This window comes from Pogoniulus pusillus, chromosome 2 (genome assembly GCF_015220805.1).
Source record: "Pogoniulus pusillus isolate bPogPus1 chromosome 2, bPogPus1.pri, whole genome shotgun sequence".
Classification (NCBI taxonomy): domain Eukaryota; kingdom Metazoa; phylum Chordata; class Aves; order Piciformes; family Lybiidae; genus Pogoniulus; species Pogoniulus pusillus.
This window is the reverse complement of record NC_087265.1, coordinates 30428348-30449346: the sequence shown is the minus strand read 5'-3', so window position 1 is coordinate 30449346 and position 20999 is coordinate 30428348. Positions and strand designations below refer to the sequence as shown.

At 43.5% G+C, this 20999-nt stretch overlaps 1 protein-coding gene across 7 annotated transcripts in view; it reads right to left on the bottom strand.

Annotated features, from left to right (window-relative positions):
- Nucleotides 1–20999, bottom strand: part of VWC2L (von Willebrand factor C domain containing 2 like) — a 64160-nt gene that overhangs the window by 42332 nt on the left and 829 nt on the right. For 5 of the 7 annotated variants that reach the window (XM_064158995.1, XM_064159044.1, XM_064159027.1 and 2 more), the window contains exon 2: nt 18992–19458. In XM_064158995.1, the coding sequence (XP_064015065.1) occupies nt 18992–19402 (411 nt within the window). In that variant the 5' untranslated portion in view covers nt 19403–19458. Of the gene's footprint in view, nt 1–18991; nt 19459–20132; nt 20814–20999 lie in introns of those variants that run through there. The other 2 variants (XM_064159010.1, XM_064159002.1) reach the window with 2 other exon arrangements.

Below are 20999 nucleotides of genomic sequence, written 5' to 3'. Positions count from 1 at the left end.
AAACAAAACATAAAACAAACAAACAAAAAGGCAAGAGAGCTGCTACTGTCTCAGCCTTTGAAAAGCTGAAGAATCTGATGAAAAATAGAGAGGCCATTTTTAAGGATCCCAGTGTTCCTGTGTGTGCAAATAGAATGAAAGAATGCAACAGAGCTAGAAAGAATAAAAGGATAATTGGAAAAGAAAATAACCTCCTCTTAGTACCTGTAGGCTTAATACCTCAGCAATGGTAGGTCTATTACTAACACCTGAGCGAGTAAATGTATATATTGGAAAACAATTCTGCTTTCTGTTGCATTGCTGGGAATCTGCAGCAATGGGAATTCCTCCATATTAGAAAAAACAATGAGATGCAAAGGAAAATAGGACTCATCCCCATGTGTTTCAGACCCCAGTGATGTGTCACTCATTTCTACAAGCCAGATACAACCTGTGAGCACTGGTTCTGGCAGGTAAAAAGCTTTTCAGTTTGCCTCTAAGAAGCTCCATATGTCTCAAGTCAAATAATTTATTCCCAGGAAATTCATTCCTACCTTAAAATGCACTAATTAAAGCTTCCCTTGCTTTGTCTCAGCATCTGTAGTCTATAATTCCCATCACCTCTCATTTGCTCATGGCATTGGCAATTTAGATAAAATCAGCACTCCTTGAGCAAGGGAAGAAGTCTGTGGAGGTGGAATTCCTCTCTCTAATTATCTTTCCTCATTTGATCCTGCTTTGATTTCTGTCTGAAGCACCCAAAATCTAAATTCATTTGACTGACATTTCTTATTCAAGCCTGTTTAATAAGAAGAAACAATACAGAAGAAAACAGACAGAACTGTTTGCTGAGGGATCAATAACAAAATTGCTGCTTTGTTTTCACTCACTTTAATCACTAATTATATGGAGCAGGAGAACTAGGTCTTGTGATTTGTGGAGGCTTTCACCAACGTATCCTTCAGGACCTGTCCGCATCTTCGCTACTACAGCAGCTGCAGTGCTAAGAAATATGTGATGCATTTCCAGGACTGTGGCCTAAGCTGTGGTTTCAAAATGATCAGCACAAGCAGAAGACGCCCCTGAATGACTGCAACTGAGTAAATGAGTCATGACATATAGATCTTTCCCTTTTGCATTGTTGCTGTACCTTGAAAATGACACTGTGATAAAACGTGATGTTGCTTGACACTGAATGCAGCTTTTCAGGAGGGAGGAGCTGCACACACTTAAAGAAGGAGAGCACACCTCAGTGGAGCTAGCAGCCAGAGTAAAAAGGCTGCTTTGGCATGAAGAACAAGACTTTTCTCAGCCACCTCCTCTTTCTTCCCCATCAAATGGAGTTCAAGGTACTTGGTCTCGTCTCTAGGATCTTTGTCTACCTCACTATTCTGTTCACTTGCTAGTGCCCTTGACTGTAGGTCTCAATCAGATGCTCATCTTTGTGGGTGACTCCAGCCTTCCTGTCCTCTTATTTCATGAATGTTTAGGCACTTTCTCATAGGCACTTTGGGGTCTCATTTACAACACTACCACTCCCCCCCCCCCCCCCCCCCCCAAGCTCAAGAACACGGACTGAGCAACTTTTTACTGTTGTAGCATCCCCATTGCTCATTTCACTGGAGCTACTTTTTTTGTGACATATCTATGGGACACTGCCTAAAAAAACCTCTATTTATTTACACAGGCATTATGTAAACCAAGTAGCAAAATGACAAATGACAAGGTGGGGACTAGTGAAGAACAGGTACCGGTGAAAGGTGTCCCAAAGTTTTGTTTCTTGATTCTTTCATCACAGAAGAATAGAATCACAGAATGTTTTTGGTTGGAAGGGACCTGGAAGACCATTCAGTGCAGCTCCCTTCCATAGGCAAGGGAACCTTCCACTAAACTAGGTTGCTCAAAGCCCCATCCAACTTAGCCCTGAACAGTTCTGGGGATGGGGCACCCATAATTTATCTGGACAACCTGTTTCAGTGTCTCACCTTTCTCACCATAAAGAATTTCATCCTTATATCTAATCTAAATCCACTCTCTTTCTGTTCCTCATTCCACTTAAAGGCCTCCTTTAAGTACTGGAGGACCTCTATAAAGTATCATCAGAGACTTCTTCAAGACAAACAATCTCAATTCTCTCATCATTTCTTCACAGAAGAGGTGTTTCTACCATCTGATCGTTTTTGTAGCCTTTCTCTGAACCTGCTCGATGAGGTTCAGGCCTTTCCTGCACTGATGATTCCAGAGCTGGACCCAGCAGTGCAAGTGAGGTCTCACCTGAGCATATTAGAGCAGCAGAATCCCCTCCCTTAACCTGTTGACTATGCTGCTTTTGACGCAGCCCAGGATGCGGCTGCCTTCTGGGCTGCAAGAGCACATTGCTGGCTCATATTCATTTTTCATCTGCCAATATCCCCTGGTCCTTCTCTGCAGGGCTGCTCTCATCTACCTCATTTGCTCTTATTTTTCTTCAGAACACAGCAGTTATTTTTCTGGCCAGTGGTGTTCTTGGCCACATGCTGGTGCTTTGCTTGCTTTCTGTCCCAGTACAAGCACTGCTCAAGATTAGGAGCATTCCACGGGATCCACCAGGCAGCTCTGTCAGTCTTTGCAAGTCCCAGAACCTAGATTTAAAGATTCACCCCCCATGAAAGAGGGACAGTTTACATTTTTGTGGCCACCAAAGTTCAAACACCAAGTAACATCTGTGCCTGAAAAGAAACTCTCATCTCTACCAAAAAACAAGGCTGAAAAAATACAGAAGGTTTCTGAAGTATGAAGGAGAGGGGACACAAATCAGAGGCTATACCATTCCCACATGGACAATGTAAATGCTTTATTGATGTCCCTTAAACTGATGCTCTAGAAAAACTGTTAAGATTAAAGGATCATAAAAGGCTTGGGCTAGAAGATGATTTATTCACTCCACCTGTCCAAAGCAGAACAACCTTAGAAGACTGTCTAGGGAAGGATTTGTTAGGAAGGATTTTGACATATTCATGAAGAAATGTTCTTCTCACCATTGTCCAAAATAAAAGCATGTTTGTGGTGCCCTGCCTTAACATGGATCCACACTGACACAACTGCATCGTCCTGCACTGTTCAGGATGCCTTAACGTGTGCTTTAAAGAAACAGATCCATCATTCAAACCTGAAGAGCAAACTAACTCCTTTAGTTGAAGGTATCAGTATAGCATTTTGATTTAGGAACTTTTCATCTGGTTTTCACTTCCAAAATAAGTGGGAGCACTAACCCTCAGAACTACATAGAATGATGGTCTTTGATATTATGGTCAGTACAGGGGCCAAGTTGAGCCAGCTTGGTGGGAAGTAGACATGGGCAAGTTCTGACTACCATTGGAGGGATTTTGAAAACAGATGAAGTGGACCACAGAGCACAAAAGACCTTCCCAGTCTTAACACTTACCCTGACTTATTTTACCTTTGGTCAATCACTAGTAATACTCTTCCCAAATCTAGAGAAACACAAAGATGTGTATCCTAAATATCCCTGTTTATAACCACACCTAAGATCATGGCCCAATGCATGCTTCTCTTCTGGACTATGAATCAAGGAGGACTGTGACCTTGAGTTTAGCTAGGAAGGCAGGTTCATTCCCTGCTTCTACCAGAGGACAGCCCCATCCTGCACAGCAAAGGAGCCAGCTCACATACAGTCACGTGGCTGGAAAACCTTAGTCTCAGGTGCTGTCAAATGAGAAACATCTGCAATCAGCAGAGTTTGTTAACAAAGAAAGAAGGAAGGAAAATTAAAAAAGAGACTAGAGACTACACTTGGCTAATAAAGATTTTATGTGCATGAGCACAGAAACTCGATAGATGAGAGATGGTATAAACAAACAAAAGAAAAAGGCAGCAAAGGAAACAGAATGGAAATGAAGACACACCCTGAGCAGGGGAAATCAGGAAGGCAAACAAGACACCCTGTCTCTTAATCTTCGCTCTTGCTCCTGTAAACACCACCTCCCCTCTGTTTTAATTCTCTTTTAGGAAGCAAATGCCAGTACATGATGTCCTGGAAGGCCAATAGGCCTATTAGATGTCCTGGCTTGTCCCACCCTTCTGCTGATGGGGGAAGCAAAGGTGGGAGGTAAACAAAGGCTTGGGCCATTACATCCTTTCCCAAAGTGATAAACAGGTACCCACAGGTGCTTAGGTACCTGTTGGTGTCTTGCCCAAATAAAGGTGAGCAAGCTCTGGATTCACCTAATATGGTCAGTTTTGCAAGTGCCCTTTTGATTGGTGAATCTCTGTGGCCAAAGGAGCCATTACACTTGGGCAAGTAATAGAAATTGAGCTAACTTGGAAGCAGTTGTGCTGCTTCTGCCTCACTGCTCTTGGACAACGTGTTCTGCTCTGCCCCGTGCTTCAGACCAGCTTACTCCTGATGGTTTGGGCTTGAACTACCTGGAAACTTAAGTGCCTCAAGTTTCCCAGGAGAAGACATTTAAGTGCCTCACAATATGGCAAGAAGTGCACTGATGACGTGCTCTCTGCACATCTGCAAGAGATTCTGCCTGCACCTCTGCTAACCGCCATGCCAAGAGGAACCAGGATGGGGTCAGAGATCTTCTGCCTCTTTCCAGGCACCCTGGGAAGATCGGGAAGCCTCTCAATGGCTGAGCAGTTCCAACACTGCCACAAAGGAGCCAGGGACTATCTTGAAATTTCTACTTCACCGCAGTGAGTAGAACAGACTTTCCCTAAGGCTCCAGGCTGCCTTTTATTTGTAAGTGTGGCAAAGCCATTTTGTGGCTGAACTTTTCCAACTTTTCTGACTCTCCTAAATGAATTGCCCATAAGCATCCTTGTGAAGATTTTCCTGACTAAATTAAAAACCAATCAACTAATCTGTATATAGTTGTGGGCAGGGCTTTTCAGAAATAAAATTAACTACATATTTTATAGTTTCTGCCTCGTTAATTGCCCCAACTAAATCACATGTAGGTGCCATGATTTCTAGCATCACCCAAATACTCCTCACAGTGACAGGGTGCTTGCTCCCTTATGAGTTTGGGTACCACACAGGTTCTTCTTTAGTCAGCTACCACATTTCACAAAAACACAGAAATTTCATGCTTCTGAGAGGGCTACATTTGAGGGCTCCAGAAGGCACTGCAGGCATCCAAAAGGGCTAGGGAGAACAGACAAAGAGATGGCATGACCAAATAACTCTTCAGGAAAAGAGCATAAAATAGTAATTCTTCTCAATCTTATGGGAGAGGTGGGGAAAAGAAAACGAAAAATGTAATCCCAAACTCAGTGTATTTTATGTTTTATTTACAATGGGGAGATTGGAAACAAACATTTTTAGATCAAGGCAACTGGTACAAGCAAAGAATCAATATGCAAAACTTCCAAGTTTTCAGGAAAGATTTTCCAAGAAGCTTCTGCCAGACCTGAACTTTACTGCATCTGGTCATAGAAGTACTCATGTCCTGAATACTTACTGAACCCCACCTTAGTTCATGCCTTGTCCATAACAGCACCCTAAGTCATCTCTCTGCTGTCCCAAACACATGAAAGACTTTTCTATAACATATAGGTTGCCTTGCAGAAGCTCAATATTGAGTAGTAAATATTCTCCTTCAGTGAATGGAGGAAGCATATGCATATATATGAAACACAATGATGCAGTCCTCCTTTCCCTTGTTTCCAATAAGGATTTCTCTGTCTACACATCTGCTTGTCAATCACCCCTATTTACTTCCACACAAACATCTTTAGAGGTGGAAAGGGAGCAATTTAGCTAAGACAAAAGATAAACTCTGAGGATGGCATCTGCCTGATACTTTTTCTTTACCTGTTTATTCTGTCAATCAGAAACAATTTCCCTCTGTTTTTGCTCTGCTGTCATATTCACCATCCTAACTGTGGTTTCTGAGCACACTCCTTTCGCTCCTATATGTGGGTTGTCACCCAGCTCAGCAGAGATCTCAAACCAGATTTTAAGGCTGAAGTCTCCTGTGATCAGTCATGATTAATCCAGCTGGCTTTACTCAATCATACACCTTTAGGTGCTGGGAAAATGCTGTCCACTTTCCAAGCAGCCTTCTGAGAACAAAGTCTCATTTGGAACATCAGTATTTCAAGAGCCAGTAGATCTTATGTCATTAAAACAGGTTATACACAGACTTGTTACTCCTTGAGACTTCCTACTCTATTAATCTAGATGCCAGCCCCTGGTTTCCTCCAGGTGTGTTTAGAATGGCCACTTCCAAGGACTTTGGACTTCTCACCTTTTCAAGAAAAAACTCTGAAATGCACAGTACTTTCTTCACACCTGAGTTCTCAGTCTCATGGAAGAAGGTTTACAGCTTCACTGGAGCTAGCATACAGACTGCTCAAAGCTGTCGCAGATTCTTGTCATTGCCCTCCAGTCATCTGTTCTGAGATCCATTTATCAGGCATTATTGGGCTCTGATCTTCCCTTTCCTTCCTACAGTGTTCAGCTAAAGCTGAAGAGGGTATTTGTACAAGAATGTCCCATAACCCCACAGCTGAAGACTACATCTCATTGGCAAGGCCCTGTGAAGTTGTCACATAAGGACCTCACACCTTGTGCTGTGCTGCACAACATGAAGCCCTTCTTCAATCATACACTGATACTTGCAGACAATTATAGGGCAATGAAAGCTTTGCAACTACCATGTCACAAATACCTGACACTTCTTTGGAGGAAGGAAACAGAAACGCTTCTTATGTCTACAACCACTTGATCACGTCACAATAAACACAGAATGATCCTGCAGGGGATGCTGCAGTTAGCAGGAGACGAAGCATTTCACAGGGTTGAACAGATCTGCTATGAGGGCTTGTGATCCTTTAAATGGTCAAGTAAGTACATTTACAAAATGGGTAGAAGGATTGAAGAAATCTGCTTAGTTGACTGGAATCTGAAGAGCTATGCAACCAAGAATTTATACCAGTGGGTTTGCTCTCTGAGCCCCATGGGAAACCCAAGGATCCATCACACCAGTGCAAATGCAAAGCAGATGCCAGGACCCTTGATAACACCATAGACCTTAGTCACGTTACTCCCTACCTACCTTAAACACCAGTAAGGAAATGGTGCATATGTATATACCTGTTCTACATTACGTTGCAAAGAGGAAAAGTGCTTTTCATGGTAGCTTTCCTGAATATGGAGTTGCAATGCTCCCTCCTTGAGAACATGTTAGCAACATGTGCAAACCCCTTGAAAAGGACATGCCAGCATCTCCACTTGTATTAATGTCCAGGCAGTTTTCAAAGCAATGGATCTAACTCTCTACTTCTTCAAACACTGATCAGTACCTTGCTTTAGATTCAGATCCATTATCTGTATCCACCTGCACTTCCAGTCCCCAGGTTCCCAGGGAGGACTGGATGTGTCCCATCCCTATGAGTGCTGCAAGTCCAAGTGAAGGAAGGCTGAAAACCTTTCAGCTGCCAATCTCAAGCACTGAAAATGTCATTGGTGATGCTGTGAATCTCTCACTCTTTTAGTTTTTGAGAGGTTGTGTGTCAGTTCTCTTATGGATAATCACATACAGCCTTCTCCCTCAGAAAGGCTCAACTGATACCATCTGGCTCTACGCAGATAAAAAAAGAGGAAAAGCAGAGCAACATAAAGTGAAGTCTGTCAAATTGGGCACTTACATCGTAAGAGTAGCTGTATCTTTTAATAACACTAAGTACAACGGCAGTTCTGGAGGAAAGGATTTTTGTATCTACAGTTTGGGATGGTGGATTTATCGGCAGGAAGCAAGAAACAGACAAAAGTCCAAAAGGACCCGATGAATAAAAGCAAGGGCAAGACCAGCGTCTACATTATGGCTGAGGTGGGAAGTCGCAAACCAGGAGAGGTGAATGAAATAGAAACTGGGATGGCATCCATAAAAGATACTCCTGGAGTTGAAATTAGAATAATTTTCATTGTTATTGAAATTGCCTGCGATCTCAGGCAGATTAGCAGGAGATTGCAGGAAAGTTCAGAGAAAGCTTTCAACTGAGTAATTTTGCGAGTGTCAAACTGTGGAGAATGGGCTAGCCAGACACTCCCACCTGAAGGTGAGACAGAAATCAGTTCACTTCTCTTCTGGGCTCTCACTTTGTCTTTACTATTCAGCAGTGCATAAATAACCACCTAAATGGTGTTTGAAGCTTGGTAAATGAATGGCTATTTTTTTTTTTTCTTTTTTCTGGGGGGGAGGGGAGGGGAAAGGGGGGTGTGTGTGTGCATGTGCACCAATACTCTCATGGGGCAAAAAACCCACTCATTTTGGTCACTTATTTAAAAATATAAAGATCATCCATCCAGTCAGTGGATGCACAGTATCGATTATGCTACAGATATGCTAATGACTTGCATTCTCCATAGGTGAAAAGTTGCTCAAATAAACAACCTGGTGAGTGATTATAGATGAGTACAAGCACTGAAAATGCCACCAGGTTGCAAGTGATTTTGCAACAGGAAAAACCTACCAAGTCATTAGCTAATTTATTTGCAGTGGAGAAATGGAGTTGTATCCTACTTCTATGGAGGATGAGCAACACAGAAGAATTGTGCCATCCAAAAACTGAAAAATGTTTGCACCATACTGCAGATCAGCTAAAACAAGAAGCTGCCTTCCAAGAAGCAGTGAAAGTGGATGCTGAGATGCTGTATTTCTAAGGGAGCCTCTTAGAAGCATTACTAAGGTAAGGCTAAAATAAATGACAAATGTCTCACTTAGTGGAAAGGGCAAGAGAGACACAAATACATGACTGAAAACATTTCCTGTAGATGAGGACTCCATCCTGTACTCAAAGAAGCCCCATCACAAGAAAAGTTGAAGACAACTTGACTATTTTCTAAGCCTACATATGCTGCAGCTCTTCAACCAAAACTCAACTTTAGTTACCCTTCACTTTACAGATTCCAAGATTGCATTAGGTTGGAAGGAATGCCTAAAGGTCATCTTGTCCCTGCAGAGGGACCTTGACAAGCTGGATGGGCGGGCAGAGGCCAATGGGATTAAATTTAACAAGGCCAAGTGCAGGGTTCTATACTTTGGCCACAACTATCCCAAGCAGCACTACAGGCTGGGGACAGAGTGGCTGGAGAGCAGCCAGGTAGAAAGGGACCTGGGGGTACTGGTGGATAGTAGCTGAACACAAGCCAGCAGTGTGCCCAGATGGCCATGAGAGCCAATGGCATCCTGGCCTGCATCAGGAACAGTGTGGCCAGTAGGACAAGGGAGGTTATTCTTCCCCTGTACTCAGCACTGGTCAGGCCACATCTTGAGTGCTGTGTCCAGTTCTGGGCTCCTCAATTCAAGAGAGATGTTGAGGTGCTGGAACATGTCCAGAGAAGGGCAACAAAGCTGGTGAGGGGCTTGGAACACAAACCCTATGAGGAGAGGCTGAGGGAGCTGGGGTTGTTTACCCTGGAGAAGAGGAGGCTCAGGGGGAACCTCATTGCTGTCTACAACTACCTGAATGAAGGCTGTGGCCAGGTGGGCATCAGTCTCTTCTCCCAGGCAACCAGCAACAGAAGAAGGGGACACAGTCTCAAGTTGTGCTGGGTGAGGTATAGGCTGGATGTTAGGAGGAAGTTCTTCAGAGAGAGAGTGATTTGCCATTGGAATGGGCTGCCCAGGGAGGTGGTGGAGTCACCATCCCTAGAAGTGTTCAAAAGAAGACTGGATGAGGCACTCAGTGCCATGGTCTGGGTAGTAGGTTGGACTGGATGATCTTGGACATCTCTTCCAACCTGGTTGATTCTATGATTGTCCATTGCCCCTCCACTCAGCAGGGACATCTCCAACTAGATTGGGCTGCTCACAGCCTCAGCCACATCCCTAGGCAACCTATTCAATTATTTCACTACTCTCATTGTATAAAGAACTTACTCCTAATGTCCAAATTAAACCTCCCCCGCTCCAGTTTCAAACCATTGCCCCTCATCCTATCGCTACAAGCACTTCTAAACAGCCCTTCCCCAGCCTTCCTGTGGAACTCCTTCAGATACCAAAGTGTAGCTCTAAGGTCTCCGCAGACCCTTCTCATCTCCAGCTGGAATGACCCCAGTTCTTTCAGTCTGCCTTCATAGGAAAGGTGCTCCATCCCTCTGGTCAACTTCTACTTCTTGTCAGAGCTACAAGAGCAGTTTCAGCAGACCGGTATGAGATGTGGGTTCTGGAGATGGAAAGGCATACTGACAGTGCAACTGTAATCCCCCCAGGTAATACATACCTCTCCTCAGCCCTAGACCATGCTTATCCATACATGGAAACAACATTATCCTCACCATCCTTTTGCAAAAGTTCCTAGGGAGCTACTAGAGATCAGCAAGTCAGGTGCAGGAGCAAAGCACAGATGTACTTCACCATGGTCATCCTAGGCCCTCGTGTGACAACTAAGGATTGTGGTGGTATTAGAAGCTTTGTACTCTTCCAACCTGGTTGATTCTACGATATCTGCTACATGCCACACAACTTGACGAGTTTAAGAGCTAATGGATTTGGAGAGTGACTCCTCCATTAGCTGATGAAAGATAGACAACCTCAAGCTGAGCTCTCACCCTTTTTCCATGGGAGATGCAGATCTGCAGCCTCGTGGTTGCCCTTCTCTTCAGAGAGCTTTCCGTAACAACCTGACTTTGCATTTCTTTCATGAGGATTCTTTCTTGGTTTGATGCATGTCTCATTTTATTCCTTACACTAGTTGTCCCTCGCCTACCCTGGGGCTGAGAGGACTGGAGCTCTCTATTAGTTTGGTGATAATTTTTATGACTCTACTTCAATAGTTTTTTTTTCAGTTCAGACATGCCCAATGCACAGGGAACAGGATTCCTTCTGAAAGGTTACAGATATGACAGATGGGACTGTGGCTCCAACATGTGATGCGCAGCCCTGCTCAGACATAGATAAAATGTTTGTGGGTGCTTTCCATTTGTTAAGCTCCTTTGAATATCAAGAGGGAAGGTGAGCCCAGTTGGCAGCTTACTGCTCTCCGTTCTCTGTCAGCTCTTTCAATGAATTACCTTCATCTAGGAGAAAACCTCCAGGAGTAAGGAGAAGAGAATCAAGGACCTGGTCAGAAAGGTGAGCCTTTTGTATTTACATTCCCTATACTTGAATCTGCTGCCTCCTTCATCAGCCACATCAAAAAAGACCACAGTTCACAGTATCGCAGTATCATCAGGGTTGGAAGAGACCTCATAGATCATCAAGTCCAACCCTTTACCACAGAGCTCAAGGCTAGACCATGGCACCAAGTGCCACATCCAATCCTGCCTTGAACAGCTCCAGGGACGGCGACTCCACCACCTCCCCGGGCAGCCCATTCCAGTGTCCAATGACTCTCTCAGTGAAGAACTTTCTCCTCACCTCCAGCCTAAATTTCCCCTGACATAGCCTGAGGCTGTGTCCTCTCGTTCTGGTGCTGCCCACCTGAGAGAAGAGAGCAACCTCCCCCTGGCTACAACCTCCCCTCAAGTAGTTGTAGACAGCAAAGATGAGCCACTTATATTCAGCTGCTATCACTTGAACCCTCAGGAGAAAAGCCAGCAGCATGTGGAAAGTTTCTGACTCTCAGGGGGATGTTATCACATTTGGGTACAAGCTAGGAAGGATGTGGACTTAAAACAGGTTTGAGTAGGTTATCTGTGATGAGAGAATGCACTGGGCTTGGAAGGAATTTCCTACTTGAGATGGTCATGGTTACAGACAGATTTCCTGCTTTGAGAAGCTGCTTCAAACCCTAACACCCCTCCAAGTGTTATTGTCCTTCCCAGAGAATTACCTCTGGATTGTACCATGGAAGAAAGAGTAAAGAAGCCTCATGCAATAGATATTTTTGTTTTGCAACTAGACTAAGTGTTGTCATTACATGATTTACCTAATTATAGTCTTAAAAAAACAATAACTAGGATAATTAGCTAATTGAACATTATTTTTAATGAACACAAATCTGCATAAAGTACATTCCAGCAGCAACAACACACACCTGTGCTTCTCCTCATTCTGATAGGAAATGGTTGCCCAAGAAACTTCTCACCAGTGACCTGTCAACATTTGTACAGATGACATCCTTCTTCACAAACCAACGACCTGAGGACCTCACAGTCACCAGCTCAACAGAAACACGGTGGGTGACAGAGACAGACATAGCTTGGGAGAGCCAAGGAGTAAGTGCTTCTCTCCTTGGCCCCACTGAACACTGGCAGGATACCAAAGCTTCAGACTTAATTTTCCCACTCCTGGGAGGAGCTGGTAACAGTTGCATGTACTACACATCACATTTTCTTAACAGCATGACTCCAGCTGTAGTGGAGGGTAGAGAAAATGCCAGAGCCTCTTCTCTGTGCAGAGCTATCTCCTCTCTTTCAGTAGCACTCTGGACAGCCTTCAACTCTGGAAGCAAGCAGAGTTGATGGGCTATTTCCTGGATAAAATGCCTGAAAGCCCATCCATGGCTGTGATGCTACTAATGTTTGGCACATTAATTCCTGTGTCACATTTACCAGAAAAACCCCAATCCCTTGGGCTTGCACATCCAGTCCAAGCCATGCACTGTGCTCCCATACCCTGCACTGTGATTAAAGCATGAGGGCTTGTGCTTAACTCCTGGTAGTTTTGAATCATGCTGATGGCTCAGGTTCCAGGCCTCACCTCTTTGAGTGGGGAGATCTGAGAGAAGGTGTTTGCAGTTCTGGCAGTGTCACTGAGTTCTGAGCTTTTGAGGCCTCCAGGTATGACTGTGATCTCAGGGAAACAGCAGCATGGGGTTTTTGTAGCCAAATTCTGAACACAGCCCATCTTCCTTCACCTGCCTTAATAACAGACTTGTGCACAATGTTATATATATGTTATAGAATTGGTGCCTAAGTACATCACATCATTTTAAAGTAGGTATCACTATAGATCAGTGTGTGACATGCCTATCTATTTTAGTATGTTTTCTTGGTAAAAATTATGACAGAAATACAGTAAGTCAGTAATTTCAGATTCCTTTGCATAGACACTGTCACTGTAATTTTGCCAGGAGGGAAACAATAAATCATACTTTTCCATCTGACTGATGTTCTGTTTCCCCTGTCTGATTTCAATGACTATATGCTACCTTCAGAGCTGGCATTGTTCATGGCTCCTTTTTATCAGAGCAGAGGCACGTTATTGAAATTTCTTTTGTGTTATGGTTTTCTATCCGTATGTGAAATTGCAGAAGGGAAAAACAAATGCCCCATTTGTTTGAGTCATAGGAGAAAAAACAACCTGCTGCATGCATGTCTCAACGAAAAACGGCAGCATTGAAATCAGGGGCCCATGCTAGCTTGGGTTAGTTATCACTTTCTTGGAATTCATCAGTGAGGATTTAAGAATCATTAGTGATTTGGATGTCAGACCAGTACACACTACCAAAAGGGTTGGATATTGCCTGCTCTTGCAATGATTAGCTTGCTATGACTCGAGCACTTCCAAGACCAGGAAAGCAAAGAGTCACATAATAGAGGAGAAAACTCAGTAAAGGACCTTCCCTTTCTCCATGCTTTGTTGTTCTCATGGCCTAATGCAGCTTTTCAAATGTAAGGTGTCGTATCTCTGTTCTCATGTTGACTAAAATAGAATCTGCAGCCCAAACCTGCAGCTGAACAGTTCAATGCCCCTGAGCAGAGCTGAGGGAACCTCAGAGCAGGCCACTGTACGACCCCACGCACTAGATGATTGCATGCTTCTTCTCCTCATCCTCCCTTTCAGCCCAGAGCTGCAGTAAATCCTTGCTCTTCACCTAACAGCATCATCCCAGTGGTAATGCTGTGAAAATGTCCCAGGTGGTTCACCCATATTTGACAAGGTTGCACTCCCAGGCTAGGTGATCAGAGCAAGGCTGCAGATCACACCACTTAATTTCTATTTCTGGCATGGTTCTGGGGCTGGGGAATCCCTTTTTGGTTTCATTGCCTCCTTTTCTCCAGCAGTAGAATGGACACACTGATTTTCAGGGACTGAGAGATGCTGGGATAGCAGCTGAAGACACTCTTGCATGTGCTAATGGCTTTTGACGACAAGTCTTACTTTGTTAAGTTGTGTTGAGATAATTGCATTAATAAAACATTTTTAAAGAGCATTAACAAAGGAGAAGGAAGCACAACTATTCAGAAGAAAGGTTTCCATAATGAGCTGAGAGCTAGGATATGATGTTATGCTTATATGGTCCCTCATTTATTTTGGATTCTGATTAAGACCTGAAGATCCATGTGAGATCTGTGATCCCTGTTGTGCAAAGTGCTGCTCAAGAAGACACAAAGTCAGCAGATACAGAAGCTGTCGCTGAAGCATCGCAGATAATTTGTGGACAAACAAAACAATGAACTTATGACAGAGTGGCAGGAAACACGAGAAAGAAAAATAGAGCTTGCCCTAGAATGAAGCAAAAATTTCCCCTTTCCTATCTTTTTTTCAGTATGGAAGCCTGCTCAGGGTCAAAGGTTGTTCTCCCAACCCTCCACAACTGTGCTTGATGCAAGGGGCAAACATTTGGGCATCATCTAGGGACTTTTTGAGCAAGGATGGGTTTGGGAGCAGTGAAGGTGAAAGTGGAAAGAACAAAGAAGTGAAGTCACTGGGAAAGATATGTAGATATTTAGCACTGGGAGAGCCAATGGCTAAAAGAAACTGCAGTTCTGTGCTTGGTAGAAAGGGCAGCCACTGAAGAGCACTCCAAAAACGTCCTTGGTACTCAGAGCTGTTTCCAAGCACAAGTTCACAAATGCGAGTAGAAACTGCTTTTCTGACGTGAGTATTAACAGGAAGGCCAAGCTGTGATTCTAAAACCTTTCATGTTCCTACCCCAAAGGCACCTCCCTCAACATCCTGCCACACAAGTGGAGATACTTTAATGTCTGTGGTCAGATGATTTCTGCCACTGACTTTGAGAGGGATGGCACCACCAGATCAAAAGTCATGCAACTAGGACTTAACTCTCTTGCAGGGGCAGGCAATGTTTCAAGACTTGTGAACTGACCCTTCATTTCCCAGCAAGGGTATTTTTCCACATGTTCATGCAGGTCCATACAGGTCTCAATATGGCTGTATTGGGTGGTGAGAGATCTAGGAAGTTCAGAAGTGATTAACGACTTTTCAACCTGACAACCTAATCCTCTCCAAATGGCTCCTAACTGTGGCTACAAACAGACCTTACCAGCGCTGTAAGCTGCATTTCTCCAATACGGGTAGGTGTGTGCTTTTCTGTCAGTAAGTTATGCAGGAGAGCAAAAACTAATCAGCACTTAGGAGAAGCTGTCTCAGTGACATTTGCACAATTTCTCCATAAGCTGCCAATGAACATCCATCACGCTGGCGGTACACTGTCTCCTGAAGTTTACATAAGCTGCTGCCTGGGAACCTTCATTTAAAACACAACCATGTGCACTCAGAACAAGGGAGACAGCTCTCCCAGTTGTTTTTTGCTTGTTTTCTCTCTCTGGGAAAAAAGGGGAGGGTTGATAACCTCCCTGAAACATCTCTGCTAGGTTCAGATGAGCACAGAGCACTTAGGACTTAGACCTCAACGTCCAAGACTGAAATGAAAACACGGCTGATGTGTGAGAGAAAAAGCAAGCTGCCAAGTGACCCGGAGAGTCCCCATCAGATCTCTCTGGAGAAAACAGACTGCCTGAGACTTGCAGCATCCTCCACACCTTCTCTGAAGACACTGCAGCTGCCCATCACCTCACATGTACCTCTGAAAGGGGTGAGAGGAGAATCAGGAAACCAGATCTGAGGCCAGGGAGAGAAATGGAAAATTAAATGGGAAAGAGATAAATGGATCTCAGTAAAAGGCATCAGAGCTCCCTATTCTCCCCTGGGTTGCTCCATAGGACTCAAAATCCTGAACACCAGGCAGCAATCTACATATTAAACAGGTCTGAGTCAGAACTTGATTCACATTGGAGGTACCAAGCTGACCTTTTCTGTGAGGGTTTCCAGGCGGAACCTTAGCCTCAGCGAAAGGTGGGGATAAGTCCCAGTCAAACCACCAGGATGAGACAGGCTCTATAGGCAGCTGGGGCACAAAACCCACAAAGTTCTCCAGGATCCACTACAGAGTTATGAAGATGCTACCTAGAGGTTACTCAACCATCTGTCAGGGCCATAAGATTTTAGGAAAGGATACAACAAAAAGTACTAATGGGTTTAGGTTTACAGTTGAACTTCAACTCAGCATTTCATTTGCACACGTTAACAATTCAAGGGCACAAGCATAAACATTTGGGCAGCTGTCTAAGCTAGATGTTTATATTTTGCACTTATGATTGTTACGAGTCGAGAAAATCAGGAACAAGAGATTAGTCCACTAGAAGAAAGTAAATATTCAAGAAATGGGTCTTTATAACTACTCCCATACCCTGAGGCAATCACCATCAGTGGCAAGAAAATAAAAAGAGATTAAATTGCATCTAGATTTCTCACCCCAGTTTAGAAACAAGACGTGAAAATACTCCCAAATGGAAACCTCTCACAGATATTGATGCCCCAGAGGAAAACAAAACACAATAAACCTCCTAGAGAAAAAAAAAGTACAGTCTTAATTTGTGATCAGGTAGCTGAAATTTCTACAGTCTGAGTCAGCCCTGACACACATACTTGCAAAAGGTTTTTAAATGGAACCTAATTTCAGCAGTAACTAAGCACTGACAAACATTTTGATGGATGATTATTTGGAATCTTTGTACTATCAAAAGTAAATCAAGTGAGTGAAAGGGTTACGAGTGCACATAGAACACGTTCCGCCAAAAGTAATCTGGTTTTGTGTCAGAATGCCTGGAGGAAGCCTCCCTTCTTTAACTTCAGAGTGCGTGAAATGGACTTGAGGAGTTTGCAGACCTCATAAATTCAACCGGACAAAGGAAGAGTGCAGCTCAGGGCCAGTAAACCTAAGAACTGCTCAGAATTTCATCTGTGGAGATAGCAGGTCAAGCCTTTGTTTTGTTGAAGTGCACAGCAAAATGCTTGGAAAATGCTTGGATGCTTCAATGAAGCCAAAATTTCACTTTATAGCAGCACTTTCCTGAATCTTAAGTTCTGTCTTTTCTATAGCCTTTATAAGTCATAGTTCACAGGTACTCCTTTTTTTCCCTCTAAAACACCCAGGAAGTGCACACTAATCTTCCATTGCTTGAATCTCTTTCACTACTTAGAGGAAAGAAAGAATTTCACTACTTTTTCTAAGTGAACACATAGAACTCAAAAAAAAACCAGTTTCCACTCTACTCCACAAGCTATTGATCTCTTGGCAAAACATAGGTTCAGGTCAAAAGCTCAACTGACAACTAAATTAAGTTTGAAGGATCTCACATTAGCCCTGGACTGAAGGTTACCATGTGTGAGAGTGGTATGCCAACTTCTACCTTGTTTTTCTTGGAGGATTCTGGAACTTCACTTGCCACACAACACCCCACAGATTTTAAACAGAGTACACAATGAACCAGACTGCTCCAAATCTCTCTAACAGTCTTTTCCTCTTAAATTCTCTGTCCTTTAATCTGTTAACAGGGTACAATTATTTCTTTAGGAGAGTTGATTAGTCCATTTGTGCTTCATTCACATACAAAAGACACCTGAGAAGATCAATCTCATTATTCACCCACTAAAATAGCTCCAGAAACAGTCCTTAAAAAAAAGGTCTCCTTAGAATCTCTCCTAGAAGAGTCCCTATAACTCTTATGTAAGAACTTGATCAAGTGTCAAAATTACACCTGGATGGGACAATTTACCACCTAACAGCACAGTAGTTAAAATGAGACCACTGAAGCACAATGGTGGGACGAAGTTGGGCTAGGCCTTCCCAGGGCAAGATGAAACTGCTATTTAAGTAATTCATAAGGCCTGGGTCTTCACATTGCTCAGGAAAGTAAAACAGAGAAGAAGTTGATCAGGATGGCCCCCAAGGAGATGTTCCTCATATATCTGTTTTGCCTTGAGTCTGTGACATTAAACTGTCTAGCCCGTATTGAGTGATTGCAGTTACAGATGGACTGAAGAAGATTAACATAAACCATACAGGGTAGAAGAAAGAAACAAAATATCAGCTTCACTGAAAATTAAAGTGTCTGGGAAAGAAAAAATTGTGATCTATGTTACAAAGAACTTGTGAAGTACGCAACCTATAGGGAAGTATTTCCATTGTCAGAAAAGAAAATCAATTGGCAAAGTGCATAATGAGATCAGGCATACAACCATGAAGAGTTATATAGGCTGTGGTTAATTACTGAGGTATGAATCTTAGAGCCATGAGAGAACAAACCCGCACATACTTCCTGCCTTTACAGACCCAGTTCTTCATTGTGAAATGCTATTTTCCTTAGCAGAATTGAAAACATGCAATGAAACTCATTAGAATGAGAGATGCAGGTTGTGTAAAGGGTAATGGGTTTTGAAAATCTGCTCATATTTTTAAGATATATTCCAGAAGGGTTTCTTTATGACAGTCCCAAGAGGAACTCAACCATGACAATTAAACCCCACATTCCTCATTCCTTGAGGTCCTCTGCCTAAGAATTCACCTTCTGCCATTCTAGACAGCCTTATCACAGCTGAAATTAAACTACTAAATACAGCTTGCAATCTCCTTACATGCATTCCCATGCAGGTCTGAGTAACAACTCTCAGTACCATGCAATCAATTTTTGCTACCCCAAATGGAAACCGGGTTCTTAAAAAGCACTCAGTACTGCTTTACCACCATTTTCAAAGACACCATTTGTAGTCCAGCTGTGAGCAAAGGAGAAGGTTGTGCAGAGCAGCAAATTCTGAGGACTGGCATTTCACATGGGGGCTTTTGACTGGCCACCTCCCCTCAGTGAGCACACATGAGGGAGAAGGTGTCAGCTCTTAGCATTTGCCAGACGTGCATCACAGCATCAATTAACAGCAGTAAGCAAATACTGAGTGCCTTTGAGAATCACCATCAGAAATACAATTCCTATAGCATACCAGTACTAAATACTGAAGAAAGAGTTTCATACCTTAAATTCCTCCAAGATTTTGTAATTTTTCCCATGATATTCACAGAAGTTTTTCACTTCTTTGCATTCTGGACAGCATCCATTGTGTTCCACTTTTGTACACTTTGGGTGGATTTTAGGGCATTCTGGTTGATCACAGACAGGTCCATCCTCAGTACAGACACAAGGACAGTTGGAATGTCCTGGAAAAAAACGTTCTCCTAGTTTGTATACAAAGCCACTGTCATCCACACAGCCCTTCCCTCGGTAGTCATCAAAGATCAGATTGTCATTACTGGAGGTTTGATCCCCTTCATCGGCAGGGTAGTCTTCATGAGTGATGGCAGCTGGAGTGACCAAAGCAGGGATTACAAACAGAAGTATCCAGGCTTCATGGATTTGAAGAGCCATCCCCCTCCTCAGGTTCTCCATGAGATCTCAGTACCAGATTGAAACGGCTGCTTCCATAGGGAGACCAGTGTTGTGGTCTGAAAACAAATATTTTTAAGTGAGAACAAGCTCAAAATTCTAAGGAATACTGACTTATAAAGGCCATACTTTCAACCAGCATCCAAGAATAATTTGGTGCTTTCAAACTGCACTATCACAGTTCCATTCGAATTAAGTCTCTTCTCAGTTACTGTTAAAGAGAATAAAGCATGTGAAACAACTTCAACAACATGCCTCTAAGCATATGCCCACAAAATATCTCTACAGAAATGGTGGTTCACAGAATCATCTCATTTTCACTTCCCTCCTTTGTGCAGTTGAGTTTTCCGATGCACCAGAAATTAAAGTAGCTGCCTGAAATCACATGGGGATGGGCAGCTCTGAAGGGATTTGAACCAGAGCTGAAGTCCAATCTTTGAACCCTGTCTTAACCTCCCACCACTGTCCCTCTGTGCTACGTCTGGTGCACAAACCACTTCATTAAAGCGAGACAGAAAATATGAGTTGAAAAATGAGATAAACATAATCTGTAGGTAGATCTGCATCCAATATGAAAGATGGTGCTGGGTTATACTCTGTCTGCCAGAGGTGGGATAGCACAGAATGTTATATACAGCATATCTGAAGAGGAAGAGAGACTACTTGGGCTACCAACACAACCCAACCGGCAGCAGGTACATAAAGTCCCGACAGCAGCAGAGATGTAATTCACCTTCTCCATTATTCAGCATTTCAGTAATTCCCAGAGTGAAACGCAGAGAGCAGGATGTTAACTGCCTATGTAATGCACAGAGCTGCTGAAGTGTGTCTGGCTGATTAAGCTCGAGTCTTTCTAAAACTTTAGGAGCTATTGCAGCACGACCCGACCTTTGGAGAGCTCTGCTGAAGTGGTCGAGACGAGGACTGACCCAGAGACGAAGAGGAGCTTTGCAGTGCCCCCAGGGAGAACTAGCTCCCGGCAAAGGCTCTGTTCGTGTGCTGTGGGTGCGCTATTGGCTGCCCGCTGTGCCACATCACCGCCACCAACACGCCGTCCTGCCTGCGCACCTGCCAACAGCCAGCGACACCCAGCACCAGGATGATTTCTGACCTCTCTTAAGGGAACCGAGGCAAAGCATGACAGGGAACTTTTAAATGAAATGAAATATTTGCATTTAAGGGTTGAGAAACGAGGGAGGTGGTTACTGGCACCAACCAAAGATAGATTGGTTGGGATCTGTGTGCATTCCTTCTCTTCCTCCGTTTCCAGCGTGCACACACACATACAGCATATTCAAACATGCATTAACCTATACACACAGGCAAACATATGCTCCCTCTCCATCTCTCTGGGAGCTACTTTTTATATATTGGGATTTTTGGTGGACTGCAGACGTTCAGCAATTAATTCTCCCTTAATTGAAGAAAAAAATTATCAAAAATCCAAACAACAACCCCCCCCCCCCCAACAACAACCCAAAACCAAACAACTAAAAAAAAAAACCAACCAACCCAAAAAACTGCCCAGCAGCAGGACAAGCTTTAATCCTAGAGAAGCAGCTAAGGGATCCTGTTGACAAAGCAGTTTTCCCAAAGCCAC